Genomic DNA, 13,774 nt, shown 5'->3' on the forward strand with positions numbered 1-13,774 from the left:
TTATTGTATTGTTCATCTCTGTTTGTTTGCTCTTTAATTCTTCTAGGTCTTTGTTAAACATTTCTTGCATCTTCCTGGTCTTTGCCTCCATTCTTTTTCTGAGGTCCTGGATCATCTTCACTATCATTCTGAATTCTTTTTCTGGAAGGTTGCCTATGTCCACTTCATTTTGTTGTTCTTCTGGGGTTTTATCTTGTTCCTTCATCTGGTACATAGCCCTCTGCCTTTTCATCTTGTCTATCTCTCTGTGAATGTGGTTTTTGTTCCACATGCTGCAGGATTGTAGTTCTTCTTGCTTATGCTGTCTGCCCTCTGGTGGATGAGGCTATATCTAACTCTGTGATAGTATTTTTAATGACTACACTGTATTCCATTTTGTGTGTATATAGTACCTTAATTTAGCTATCTTGTTTTTAGTTATTTCAATTATTTTCTAATTTAAATTTGTGTTAGATCACTGTGATGTTCAAAGTTTAAATGACTAAATTTTTTATCATGATTTAGCAGAAGTAGAATTACCGGAAAGCTACACCCATTTTAAAGTTTCTCAATATATATTGCCAAATTCTGAAGATTTTTACCTTTTCATTACTGTGATCAGCAGTTTGAGGGCTTCTTTTTTCGTACTTTTCACTACACTATTTAGTATTTTCACAAACTGTTAAATAATTCATAGTTTACTTTTTTCAGTTTTTGGATTACTAGTGAAATGGAACTATTTTTCTTGTGCTGTTCCATTTGTATTTGTTATTTTGTGAATTGTATATTTTTCTGTTGGTGGTTAGTTTTTTACTATTGATTTGAAGAAGATATTTATGAAGGATATCATTTTGTGTCAAATACTTTTCCTCACTTTATGGCAGTTTATTTATATGCCACAATTAATTTTTCTGTGATGTGTTCCATTCTATGAAACTTTATTAGTTCTGTCTTTTTTTTTTTTTTTTTTTTGGTGGTACGTGGGCCTCTCACTGTTGTGGCCTCTCCTGTTGCGGAGCACAGGCTCTGGATGCGCAGGCTCAGCGGCCATGGCTCACAGGCCTAGCCGCTCCGCGGCATGTGGGATCCTCCCGGACGGGGGCACAAACCTGCGTCCCCTGCATCAGCAGGCGGACTCCCAACCACTGCGCCACCAGGGAAGCCCCACAGGGTATTTTCACATTCAGTTTTACTAGGTAATACAAGCTGTTTGCCAAAACGATTGTACCAATTTATATTCTCACCGTTAGAATGTGAAAGTCCTTATTGTTTCATATCCTCAGTCTTTGATTTTGGTAAGTTTTAACAGTTTGCCGTTTTAACAGTTAAGTGTTAGATGTGTCTCATTTTGACTTTAGTTAACCTTTCTGATTACTAATGAGGCTGAGCATCTTATCTCACATATATAGTCCATTTAAGTTTTCTGTTGTTTCCGGTGCCCATTTGTTTCTTTTTTATTTTTCTTTGGAGTTCTCTTTTTCTTATTGATTAAGAAAAATGAGTTTAAAAAAATATGTTCATTGTACTACTCCTTATTGGTTATGTACATTACAGACATCTTTTCCCAGTTTGTAGCTTGTCACTTTGCTTTTCTTAAGGTTTCTTATGATTATTATACATTCTTAAATTTAATACACAGTTTATCATTTTTTGGTAATTAACAGTTTTGTGTTTTGTTTAAGAAATTATTCCTACACAAATATCAGAAGAATACTCTCAGAAAGATTGTCTTTTTAAAGTTTCATGTTTCTTTTGTTTTCACATTTCAGTTTTGTTAGAAATTATTATGATCTGTTGTAAGGTAGGGATTTAGGATTTGTTTTTTTTCTTTATAAATAACTGGTTTAATCAGTATTTGTTAAACAGAGTATCTTTTCCTTGGTGATTTGCAGTAGTCATTTTGTCATAAATTAAGTTTTCATACATGGTGGGTATGTTTCTGGGCTCTCTTCTGTTCTGTTGATCTAGTTTATGCCTGTGCAGTTACCACACTATCCTAAGTGCTTTATAACATGACTTTTGATACCTAGTGGGGCAAACCTTGTACCTTGTTCTTTTTCAGGAGTTAATTTGCTACTGTCAGCTCCTTGATTTTTTTTTTTTAAATAAATTTACTTTATTTATTTATTTTTGTCTGCTTTGGATCTTCATTGCTGTGCGCAGCCTTTCTCTAGTTGTTGCGAGCGGGGACTCCTCTTCGTTGTGATGTGCAGGCTTCTCATTGCGGTGGCTTCTCTTGTTGTGGAGCACGGGCTCTAGGCCCACGGGCTTCAGTAATTGTGGCACATCGGCTCTAGAGCTCAGGCTCAGTTGTGGCACATGGGCTTAGTTGCTCCACGACATGCGGGATCTTCCCAGACGAGGGCTCGGACCCGTGTCCCCTGCATTGGCAGGCCAATTCTTAACCACTGTGCCACCAGGGAAGCCCCTCCTTGATCTTTGATGTAAACTTCAGAGTCTACTGGGCAAAATCTACAAGAACTTAGGGTTTTTATTGGAATTACACTGGCTATGTAGATTCCTCTGCTGAGAATTGGTATCTTTACAATATTAAATCTCTCCATTTATTTAGTCTTCTTTAATGTCTTTCAGTAAAGATTTATCATTTCTCCATTAAACGGCTTTCATAGGGCTTCTCTGGTGGCGCAGTGGTTGAGAGTCCGCCTGACGATGCAGGGGACGCGGGTTCCTGCCCCGGTCCGGGAAGATCCCACGTGCCGCGGAGCGGATGGGCCCATGAGCCATGGCCGCTGAGTCTGCGCGTCCGGACCCTTTGCTCCGTGACGGGAGAGGCCACAACAGTGAGAGGCCCGCGTACCGCAAAAAAAAAAGAAAAAAGGCTTTCATAGCTTTTATTAAATTTGACAAATTATTTTATAGTTTTTCTGCTATTATATGATTTTTTCTATTTACCTTTTGATTTTCTCCCTTTAAGTGTAGCAGTTTACTTTGTATCCAGCAACCTTATTAAACTCCCTTATTAATGGTAAAACTTTGTAGGTTATTTCTTGATTTTCTGTAAATGATGACAGTTTTATTTCTTCCTTTCTAGACCTTATGCTTCTTGTTTAAATTTTCATTGGGTATAACTTCTCACATGTGGTTAAATTGAAATAGTATTGGTGTACATCCTTGTCTTTTTAGGAGTGCTTTTAAGTTTCACCATTAAATAAGGTCTTTGTTGTAGATTTTTGCTTTCGACATCTCCTTTCCCCCACTCTCCCACTTGTAAATCTCCGTTCTGAACAAAAATGAACAGGAAAACAGATACACTTACTTCCAGAGCCTTTCACTGTGCTTGGTACACTAGAGCTGTCAATTGGTTGCATGAATGAATGAATATAGTAGGACCGACTACTTGTGCTTCTTGTTGTCATTGGCTGTGGTATAGCAGCTCAGAAATGCTTGTTCAATCTTTATCTTAGAGAAAGAGTCAAAGCCATTAATGTATGTGTTACATTTCTAACGTTTCATCAGAGGAAATTAGCACACTGAATTTTGGAATTTGAATACAATTATTTGGAGACAAACCATATTTTTTTTTCCGTTTCTCATTCAGTGATGCTTACAATATTGTAAATTAAGGATCCATTTAAAATATACACAGGTGAATTTTAGGCTAAATTTTCTGAAGATTTATTCTGTTTAGGGAGTTTGCTTTTATCTATTCATAAAGGAATGTTTATGAATGTTCCTTTGAGGAACATCGTTGTGATCTAGATTAGATTTGTAAATTTAGTACTGTGCCGGTTCTGTGAAGTTCTAATTAAAGCCTGAGCAGTTTATGATACTGATAATCAACAAATTAATTTGTGAAGTCTCCTTTATAATTCAGATCAAACCCTTTCTGCTTTTCTGCCTTTCCCTGTACCTGTTTTTATTTTTAAACAGATGAGGAAATTAAGGCATAAAGGTAGAGATTCCCTGAATTTGGTGTACTGCTTACTGCAGTAGACCACTTTGCTTCTGTGGGAATTGTAAACTACTTACTTCCCAGGTATGTGCTGAAATTTCCATTCCTGAAAATCTGCAAGTCTTGCTAATAAAGAAAATTCTTACTCAGTCAATTTATATGTTAGGACACCAACAGCTGACTAAAAGTTCTGCTCCTGAATTTGTAGAGAAGAGAAAGGTACAGTAAGTTTGCAAGAGGGTATATTTTTTCTATAAAAGGAGCTGTTTGTTTTTTCCTTCATCTTTTTTTCTCCCTTAATACCTCCTTCCCACTCAATGTTGACCATTGAGCATTAGTTCTAGATTATTGTTTCTCCACTGGAGATGACCTTGCCCCCCAGGAGACATTTGGCAATATTTGGAGACATTTTTGGTTATCACAGGGAGAAATGCTACTGGCGTCTGGTGGGTAGAGGTCAGGGGTGCTGCTAACCATCCTAACAGTGCACAAGATGGTCTCCTACAGTCGAGAGTTATGTGGCCCAAAATGTCAGTAGTGCTGAGGTTAAGAAACCTTCCCTGGATAATGGTGTTTCTTTTGGTTTTGAACTGGAAAGAGAACTTTAATGCCTGCTTGTTAAAAGGCATTATTGGTGTCTTAGACTATAGCCTTTAGAGTTAGACCTGGTGTTCAAATCTTTTCTCAGTCCTTACTGGTTATGAGTACCTACATTCATGTGTGAAGGAGAAAAACCAGAAAGAGCAGATATGATAACACATTGTAGAGTGATGAGGAAGTATTATTTGTTTCCTCCCTTCCCACCTGAACTCCATATACCAATGACTTGGCTTATTTTGTTTACTCCTCTGAGACCTTAGGCAAGTTTTTACACCTTTCGGTTTTCAGTTTTTTCATCTGTAAAATGAGGATGATAGTATTTATATCATAGATTTTTAGGGGAATGTTTCATGAGAAAATGGAAATAAAGCACGCAACCCTATGACTGGAATGTATTAAGTATTTAGTAAATATTTGCTTTGTTATTAATAACAATTTTAAGTTCCAATTATAATCATTTAGACTTGCTGTCAGAAGTGATGTATAAAACTGGGTAAGATTGTCCATCAGCTGATGAATGAATAAACAAAATGTGTTCTATCCATACAATGGAATATTATTTGGCCATAGAAAGGTATAAAGCACTGATACATGCTACAACATTGATGAACCTTGAAAACATTGTGCTAAGTGAAAGAAGTCAGTTACAGAAGACCACATATTATGTGATTCCATTTATATGAAAAAACAAATCCAGAATAGGCAAATTTATAGAGACAGAAAGTAGATCAGTGGTTGCTTAGGGCTGGGGGAGGAGGGGTGGGAAGGGTAACAGCTAAATGGGTTTGCTTTTGAGATGATAAAAAGGTTTAAAAATCAACTGTGGTGATGGATGCACAACTTTATGAATGTACTAAAAATCATTGAATCGCACAGTTTCAGTGCATGAATTGTAAGGTATGTGAATTACATATCACTAAAGCTGATGCGTATAAACTTTATCCTTTCTGTGACATAGAACATTTTATTCCTTGGTCTTCACCTTGGCCTCCATCTTCTGATTTCTTTACAATCTTAATTAGAGAATGCATTCCAATGGAGTTAACAGTATTGCTGGTTATTACTCATCACTAGTTCAGTGGGTGACGGCTGCCTGTATATACACACTTGAGATTTTGCCAAATAAGAAAAATATTTCTCATTCTGATCTAGATAGCCGTGTGACTTAACACCAAATGGCCAGCAAATTTGGTCATACTCCACTTTTCTCACACAGGGACATTTGTATGCGGACTTGGCCATCATGTTTGTAACTGAGTTCCATTATGTTTTATTTTTATAAACGGGTAACAAGTTAGAGAGGTAATTTCCATTAGCTAACTGTAGCCAATGGCTTAGAGTTAGAAACCCGATGAGCAAACAGGGACACGGTAGTTATGAGACCATTAATTTAAAAAACACACTAGAATTCAAACAGCTATAGTGAGAAGTACATAAATGGAAGGTGAACTTGTAAGCAGATTGTATTTTGCCTATATCTTTTGATTGCAGCTATTGGAATCCCCACCCAAACAGGCTTAAGGTAATTTATGGCTCACATTACCGAAAAGTCTATGTTTAAGGGATGTCTTCAGATGTGGCAATGTGCAGAATTTCAAGTAGCTTCATGACTCTGGTGCCCTTTACCAGGCTATGCTTTTCTTTTAGTTGGCTTCTTAGACAGGCTCTCCCCTTATGGTTGTAAAATGGCTACGGCAGCTCCAGGACTCATCTTCTCAGCATTAAGACAAGCAGATAGAGAGAAGTTTCTTCTCTCAACAGTAGAACATTTCTGGCCTGAGTTGGGTCATGTGCTTGTTCTAGAACTACTAGTTGCTGTGACCAAGAGATTGGGATATGCTGATTGACTTTGGCCAGTCAAAGTCTGGCCAAACTTGAGAGTGGGGTCAGCATTACCCACAGCCATATGAGAGATTGGGATGAGGTGATTCACCAGAAGAATTTGGAGTTGCTTTTTTTGTTGTTGTTAACCAGGAGGTTGAATTAGATGCTAGATGGTAAGATAGCTTATGTCCACAATAATGTCGAGCATATACTAGAGCTTTTATCCTTGATAATAATAGCTAAAAAATTTATTGACTGACTTTGTATACCAGGTAGAATGAGTAAAAATCTTTGGGCAAAAATAGGATTATGATAACTTTTAGGCCTGAATTGTTCTAAAAGTTGTGTTCTTGAGGAACTTTATTATAAAATTGTCTAGGGGACTTCCCTGGTGGTCCAGTGGTTAAGACTCCCCGCCTCCACCACAGGGGGTGCGGGTTCGATCCCTGGTCATGGAACTAAGATCCCGTATGCCGAGTGGCTCCCTCACTAAAAAGGAAATTTCTTGAACTGAATAAAAATGAAAATACAACATATCAACTTAAAAAAATTTTTTTTAATTGTCTAAGTTATTTGAAATTTGGTGTGATTTTTTTTTCCCTTATTTTAGGATCCCGTTATCTTTAAGTTCTATATGTGGACTTCCTTAGTTCTTTGAACCTAGTACTTTTCTCTTTTGTCTTTCTAATGCCTGTTTTTACTACATAGCATCATTTCACTTTTTAAACTTGTGCCTTCTAACTCTACACATGCAAGTCTAAAATCTTAGGTTCCCAGCTCTGTGAAACAAGTTAGTATCCTAGTTAAATTCTGTTAACTTAAGAAATACAGATACAGATAGCTTGACCAGGATAATTGCTCTCATGCATGTTCGTCATTGTATCATGCAGCTCAATCAGACTGTGCTCTTGGAGAGATCGAGGAGTGTAAGATCTGATTACTTGGGACTTCCCTGGGGGTGCAGTGGCTAAGAATCCGCCTGCCATTTCAGGGGACACAGGTTCATGCCCTGGTCCAGGAAGATCCCACATGCCGTGGAGCAACTAAGCCCATGCACCACAACTACTGAGCCTGCGCTCTAGAACCCGCGAGCCACAACTACTGAGCTTACGTGCCACAACTACTGAATCCCGTGCGCCTAGAGCCCGTGCTCTGTAACAAGAGAAGCCACCGCAATGAGAAGCCTGCCTGCCACAACCAAGAGTAGCCCCTGTTCACCGCAACTAGAGAAAGCTCGTGTGCGGTGATGAAGACCCAACACAGCCAAAAATAAATAAATTTAAAAAATTAAAAATAAATAAATTGAAAAAAAAGATCTGATTACTTTCTGACCAATTTCTCTTTGCTGTTAGGAAACAAAAGGCAAATAATTTCTTTGCTAGAGTGGTTTTATGGCACATATCATAAAATATGTGCTATGTTTAGTATGGTACAGTTGTAATCAAGGCCAGTTTCTAATATTGGATTGGATATAGACAGTTTGGGAGAGAGTTTTAAATGTTTTGGAGTAGTGACATGGTTATAAAATAGTTCAAATTTACCAGACTTATAAAAGAAGAATGATTTTTTTCAATTTGCTATATTAAATATCTGAACCTGTTAGTTTTACAGAAAAAAAGATAATAACTTAAAAAACAAACAAAAGGAAAACCATTGGTGTCAGAATAATGACAGTTATTCTCCTTTTCAGTGATCCTGGTGGGGGCATTGAAATGTCTGAGTTCATTCGAGAGGCCACACCCCCAGTTGGTTGCAGTTCAAGAAATTCTTATGCTGGCCTTGATCCAGGCCACCAGGTAGGAACCTGTGCTGTTGTATTTTGCTTTTTTCCCTCCTCCTGATGGTGGTCTCACGTGTTCTCTTGTCTGTAACAGTCAGTCAGTGTTTGGGTTTATCTTGCTGATTAATAATATTTTGATTGTTTACTGATTATCTTTTATTACCATTATTTTAAATAGAATTTTCACATTAATTAAGTACTTTGTTGATGAGCACATACCACATGCTAATTGCCCAGGGGTAGTTTTGATCGAGACAGTTGTGGTGAGTGCCCTTAGGAACTTTAGCTCCTAGTGTGTGCTTATTTACCTTCATGGTGTCTGTCTGTATTGGAGACATATAGGTTATCCCTTGTGCTTTTCGCAGTCTCTTTGGATAGAATGAAATGACTTAGTCCTTAAATATGGCTGCACATTTTATATTCTTAATTAAACCTGGCCTTTCTTCTTACTGACAAATATTAGCAACATCAGATTACCCTGGGGAATAAGCCTATACTTTTGCAACAAATTTTGAAGAGCCACACCGTTTTTTTTTCTTTTTCTTTTTCTGTTAGGACAGACAAAAGGACACAGCAATGGCCAGCCACCTTTGGTAACTCTACCCTTGGCATCATGTCCATTAGAACTTGCCCTACTTGTTTTAGGGAGGGTGTCCCATCTTGAATGTAATTATTGCATGTCTGCACCTAAATGCACAGCACATCTAATTTGGTTTTCCTTAAAATATTAACTCTTGAATAAAAAAGGGCAGGTGTCAGAAGCTATTGTGCTACTTAGATTTTGGTGTTTTAGTTTTATACTCTTTTATACCAAAAGGAATTATTGGCATAATTATTGTTATCCTTTAGGGAAGCTGAAGTGGGGAAGTAAAGTTGGGCTTTTTGTATATCGGTAGAGATATTACCAATATAGACACACCATGTTTCTCACACATGTTTTATTATATAGGTCTTATTACACATTATCATAGTTGTATATAAATGTCTTCTGTACTAGATAGTGAACTCCTTGAACACAGTAGCTCTGTCATAGTCATTGTGATCATTCTTTCCTTTCTGCCACTGCTACCCTTCTCCTTTCCATCTTCTACTCTCCATTCCCACCCCCGCCCCGTCCCTCTCTTCCCTTTTATCACTTATCTTCCTTAAAATATTTTAGTGCCTGATGGTATTTAAGGCATTTTGTTTGTCCGGGATGTGGAGTGGGTCTTAACTCTCAAAGAGTTTGCAATTTCCTAGTAAATGTCTATAAGTAACTGAAGTTATAAATATATGTTACCAAGTAAGTGTAAGTACAAGATACAAAGTAATAGTTGCCATAGGAATGGTACAGAAAAGGGGCTATAGATTTCAGAGGAGAAAGTAATTGTTTCCAGCTAGAGAGAGGGGCAAGGCTTCATGGAGGAGGTGGCCTTGCCTGATTGCTCTTTTAGTTGGAAGTAGTTTTTCTTCTCTGACATCCATAATCCTTCCTGGACTTTCCTTTGGCACTTATCAAAGAGAAGAAACACTGGACCATCTTAGTTTGTGCAAACCTATTAAGTAAAAACTTTACCTCTAAGTGTATGAAGATATCATTTTTTTCTTAATTTTTTCCTTTTCTGAATGTGTTTATTTTTAGAAAGTTAGCAAATAACAAGAAGAAAATAAAAATCATCTGTAATGTCACAATCAAAAAAACTTTTTAAACAAAGAGGGATTTTAGTGTGCTGTTCTTTGGAACTTGATTCTCTTTACTGACTCTATCATGAATGTTAATATTATTAAGTGTTTTTCTGCAGTGACATTTTGGGGACTGTATTGCATTCTTTTATTTGTATGCACTGTGGTTTATATTTTCAATTCCTTATAGTTTCATGTGTGAACAGTCACAATTCCATTATATTTGGGGGGGGATAAATTTTAAATAATACAGAAAAGCGTGAAGAATAAAATATAACCATCCATTGTATCTGTTAAGATTGCTTTTGTCACCAAATAATAGAACTCAACTAATTAGATGACTTAAAGAAATAGTTTTATGTTTGTCACCTAAGTTTGGAGCTGGTTTAATAGCATTTGTTCAGCAGCTCAATAATATTAGGGCTCTGGGTTGGAATTTCCCTAGTTCTTTTGGCTTTTCCTTAGAGTTGCAGGATGAGCACAGCAGCTTCAATTATGATCCTGTTGAAAAGTTAAGAAGCAGGTGACAGTGTGGGGCAGAGTTGTCCTTGCTCATCATCTTCTCAGACATGAAAAGGTCTTTCCTCAAAGCCCTCCAGCAGACTCTCCCATACATTCATTGAGCAGAACTAGAGCACACACCTAGGTCAGAGTCTGGGCCCTCTTCTCATAAGTCAGAAGATAACATGCCCAACATTTGAACAAAATGGGAAGCTTGTTAAGGAAAGAAAAAGAGAACACTTTGAGGTTGTGAGCAAATGACTACCGTACGCATATTCAAAAAACATTTTTTTTTAAGTTTAAATTCTTAGAAGGGTGGCATGAAATGGTGTTTTTTGTTTGCTTACTTGTTTTTAAACTTCTGTCTAGGAAGTTACATGTTTATTACTCTAGTAGATAAATAACATATGTTAGTTTTATAACTTGTTTAGCAGGTGTTATAAGAATGAAACTCTTGCAGTAAAATGCTTTTTGGCCTTTTTCTTTCTGTCTAGTTGCAGTGCCTTTTATGGCTAATTGAAAGCAGAAATTAGGAAAAATCAGGAGAATCAAACTTAATAAACAGTTCAAAAACTATTGCCAAGCTCTTTTTTTTTATTGGCTACATAAGAATTTATTAGCAGTTTTAACCTGTATGTGTATGCTTATTTTTACTTACTTTTTCACTGACATATAACTTCTATACAGCGTAGTATACACTTATTAAGTGTATGGCTCAGTAGATTTTTACATATGTGTACACCCATTTAATTGCCGTCCAGACAATTAGACAATTAGGCTCTGCCGTCCAGAGCCCTAATATTATTGAGCTGCTGAACAAATGCTATTAAACCAGTTCCAAACTTAGATGACAAACATAAAACTCTTTCTTTAAGTCACCTAATTAGTTGAGTTCTATTATTTGGTGACAAAAGCAATCTTAACAGATACAATGGGTGGTTATATTTTATTCTTATGCTTTTCTGTATTTATCTCCCCCAAATATAGACCAAGAAAGTCCCTCATGCCCCTTCAAAGTCAGTATTAACCTGTATTTTGACCAGATTTCTCATTGTATACTTCAGTTGAATCAATGAAAGAAAAGATTTGGCAAAATATGAGTATTACATGAATGTTCTTGATTTTAGTGTAAGGTGTTAAATTTGCTTGCCTATTTTCTTCTTGAATCCCTTGAAAGCAGGTTATAAAAAGAGTTACTCAGACTTGTTGATTTAGTAACTGTCATGTTATATTTGGTTTCCTTAATGTGTTCATGGAATTTGTGGTGTTTCTATGATTTTTATGGTAGTATAATAATTGATGGTTATGAAATTTTAGGGACGTCTTATACCATCTTGAATATAAGCCCTAAAAGCTCCGCAGATTTTAGTGTTCTGTTTATAGAGTTTGTGCTAAAAATTCCTTTTTCTTAGATGGCTTAGTTTTTTTTTATTCTTTAAAAATATGTTATAGCAGCCTACAAAGAAGTACTTACTTTCTGTCTGAAACTCAGGAAAGAACATATTGATTTACTAACAATTTGAAAGTAAAATTTGGGTTGCTCTTTGTTAGTATGTTATGTCCTCCAAACTTTCCCTTTATATGCCCTGATAAGTCTAAATTTATTTCAGGTAGACTTAACACCTAGTTTTGCTTTTGTTTATAACTTGCACATGTCATGATGCAAAATAAAAATGACAATGACCGTTTGGCACGATTGTTCGAGGTTGGAGACTCTTGCCCTGGGGGCTCCATCAGTCCTGAGTACGCAGAGGGATTCAGTGTCTCAGCAGATCTGTACTAGATGCGCAGCATGCGCCACAGCAGACAGGGAGTGCGGCTCTGATACATCATGGCCTTTTGGTGAAAGTGACTGATAACATGTTTTGATAATATAATTTCATGTGATAATCTTGCTAGTCTGTGCCGATGGCGTAGCTAGCATCTCGTTTACTTCATGTCATGTTTTCAGATTGGATCTGGTTCCTCTCGTCTTGGAACAGCAACAACTATTAAAGGTAGGTGTGATCTAACCCGAAAGTTACCTCTGACTTCCCATTTCTTTTTTTGTTTCTAGTAAAGATAACTGTATCATATATTTACGTGTAATGAAAAATCATTTTTGAAATTATTTTGTGGATAAAATTATGTATCTTTTTTTATGGTAAACTTTTAAAAACAGTTATTTATTTAATGAATTTATTTTTGGCTGCATTGGCTCTTAATTGCTGTGTGTGAGCTTTCTCTAGTTGTGGCGAGTGGGGGCTACTCTGTGATGTGGTGCATGGGCTTCTCATTGCGGTGGCTTCTCTTGTTGTGGAGCACGGGCTCTAGGCGTGTGGGCTTCAGTAGTTGTGGCTCATGGTCTAGAGCACAGGCTCAGTAGTTGTGGTGCACGGGTTTAGTTGCTCCGCGGCATGTGGGATCTTCCCGGACCAGGGTTCGAACCTATGTCCCCTGCAACGGCAAGCAGATTCTTAACCACTGCATCACCAGGGAAGCCCAAAATTATGTATCTTATATTAAAGATTAATTGATTTAAATTGTGGTCTCCTTTCATCATCCAAATTTCATAAAAGTATTTGACCATTTGCATTACATTGTATGAATTATAAATTTTGATCTTTAAGAAACTTCTTTGCCTTGAGGGAAAATATTTTCATGGGTTTTGATGAGGTTCATAGAAAACTAATTTAATGTGAAACCTTTAAATTGGGCAGGAATGAGACACTAAAAAAAAGTTTCTTTCCTGTACATCTTATATATCCCTTTTATTCAATACATCTATTTCAGATAAATTCATTGTTATTTTTGCCCTATAATTTTATAACTCTCTAATTTTCCCTGGGAGGGAATTTTATGTTGTTTCAACTTGTTATTACATGACTTGCATTTCCTTTTTAAAACTTCTTTTGAAAGAAATAGTTGTATTAGCTAATATTATGAAGCTTTCCGTATTTGGTTTGTAGCACTATGAGAATAATTATGTGAGCTGACAGTCCACGATACTTCCTGTTAGTTTAATGCATCTCCCATCATTGTAGCCCTTGATACAAAAACTGCTTTAGTTAATACATATCTACTGTACTCCCTCATGTCCTTCCTTGTTATGCCACCCTGTACGGCCTTTACTTTTCATATAATGTCTTCATGGGTCTCTCTTCACTTTGTAGGAGATACAGACACCGCTAAGACTTCTGATGATATCAGTTTAAGTCTGGGCCAGAGCTCTAGTCTTTGTAAGGAAGGAAGTGAAGAACAGGGTAAGAACATTTTACTTCATGATGCCCTTATGTATTATGGTGACCAGGGTGAGTTTGTGGAATGTGCTGCTCATATTTTGGCAGAAGTTTATAATAACTTAATATGGTATTTTTTAGAAACATTAAAATAAAATGGTTTGCTAGCATAACAGTAACACAGTGTTATAAGTACTTACAGCTTTCTGGAATTCAGCTACACATGTTCTGCCAAATTAAACAGGGAAACTTTATGAGCATGTGCCCCAGAATGAATGTCAGATGGGAGATAAGAAT

The 13,774-nt window shown here is 36.7% G+C and overlaps 1 protein-coding gene across 7 annotated transcripts in view; it reads left to right on the top strand.

Annotated features, from left to right (window-relative positions):
* Window positions 1-13,774, top strand: part of PCNX1 (pecanex 1) — a 171,179-nt gene that overhangs the window by 38,874 nt on the left and 118,531 nt on the right. For all 7 annotated transcript variants that reach the window (XM_027111644.1, XM_027111647.1, XM_027111646.1 and 4 more), the window contains exons 3-5: window positions 8,007-8,112; window positions 12,211-12,256; window positions 13,412-13,501. In XM_027111644.1, the coding sequence (XP_026967445.1) occupies window positions 8,007-8,112; window positions 12,211-12,256; window positions 13,412-13,501 (242 nt within the window). The remainder of the gene's footprint in view (window positions 1-8,006; window positions 8,113-12,210; window positions 12,257-13,411; window positions 13,502-13,774) is intronic.

Source organism: Aethalodelphis obliquidens, unplaced genomic scaffold (assembly GCF_003676395.1).
Source record: "Aethalodelphis obliquidens isolate GAN/ISIS:26980383/991018 unplaced genomic scaffold, ASM367639v1 scaffold10, whole genome shotgun sequence".
NCBI lineage: Eukaryota > Metazoa > Chordata > Mammalia > Artiodactyla > Delphinidae > Aethalodelphis > Aethalodelphis obliquidens.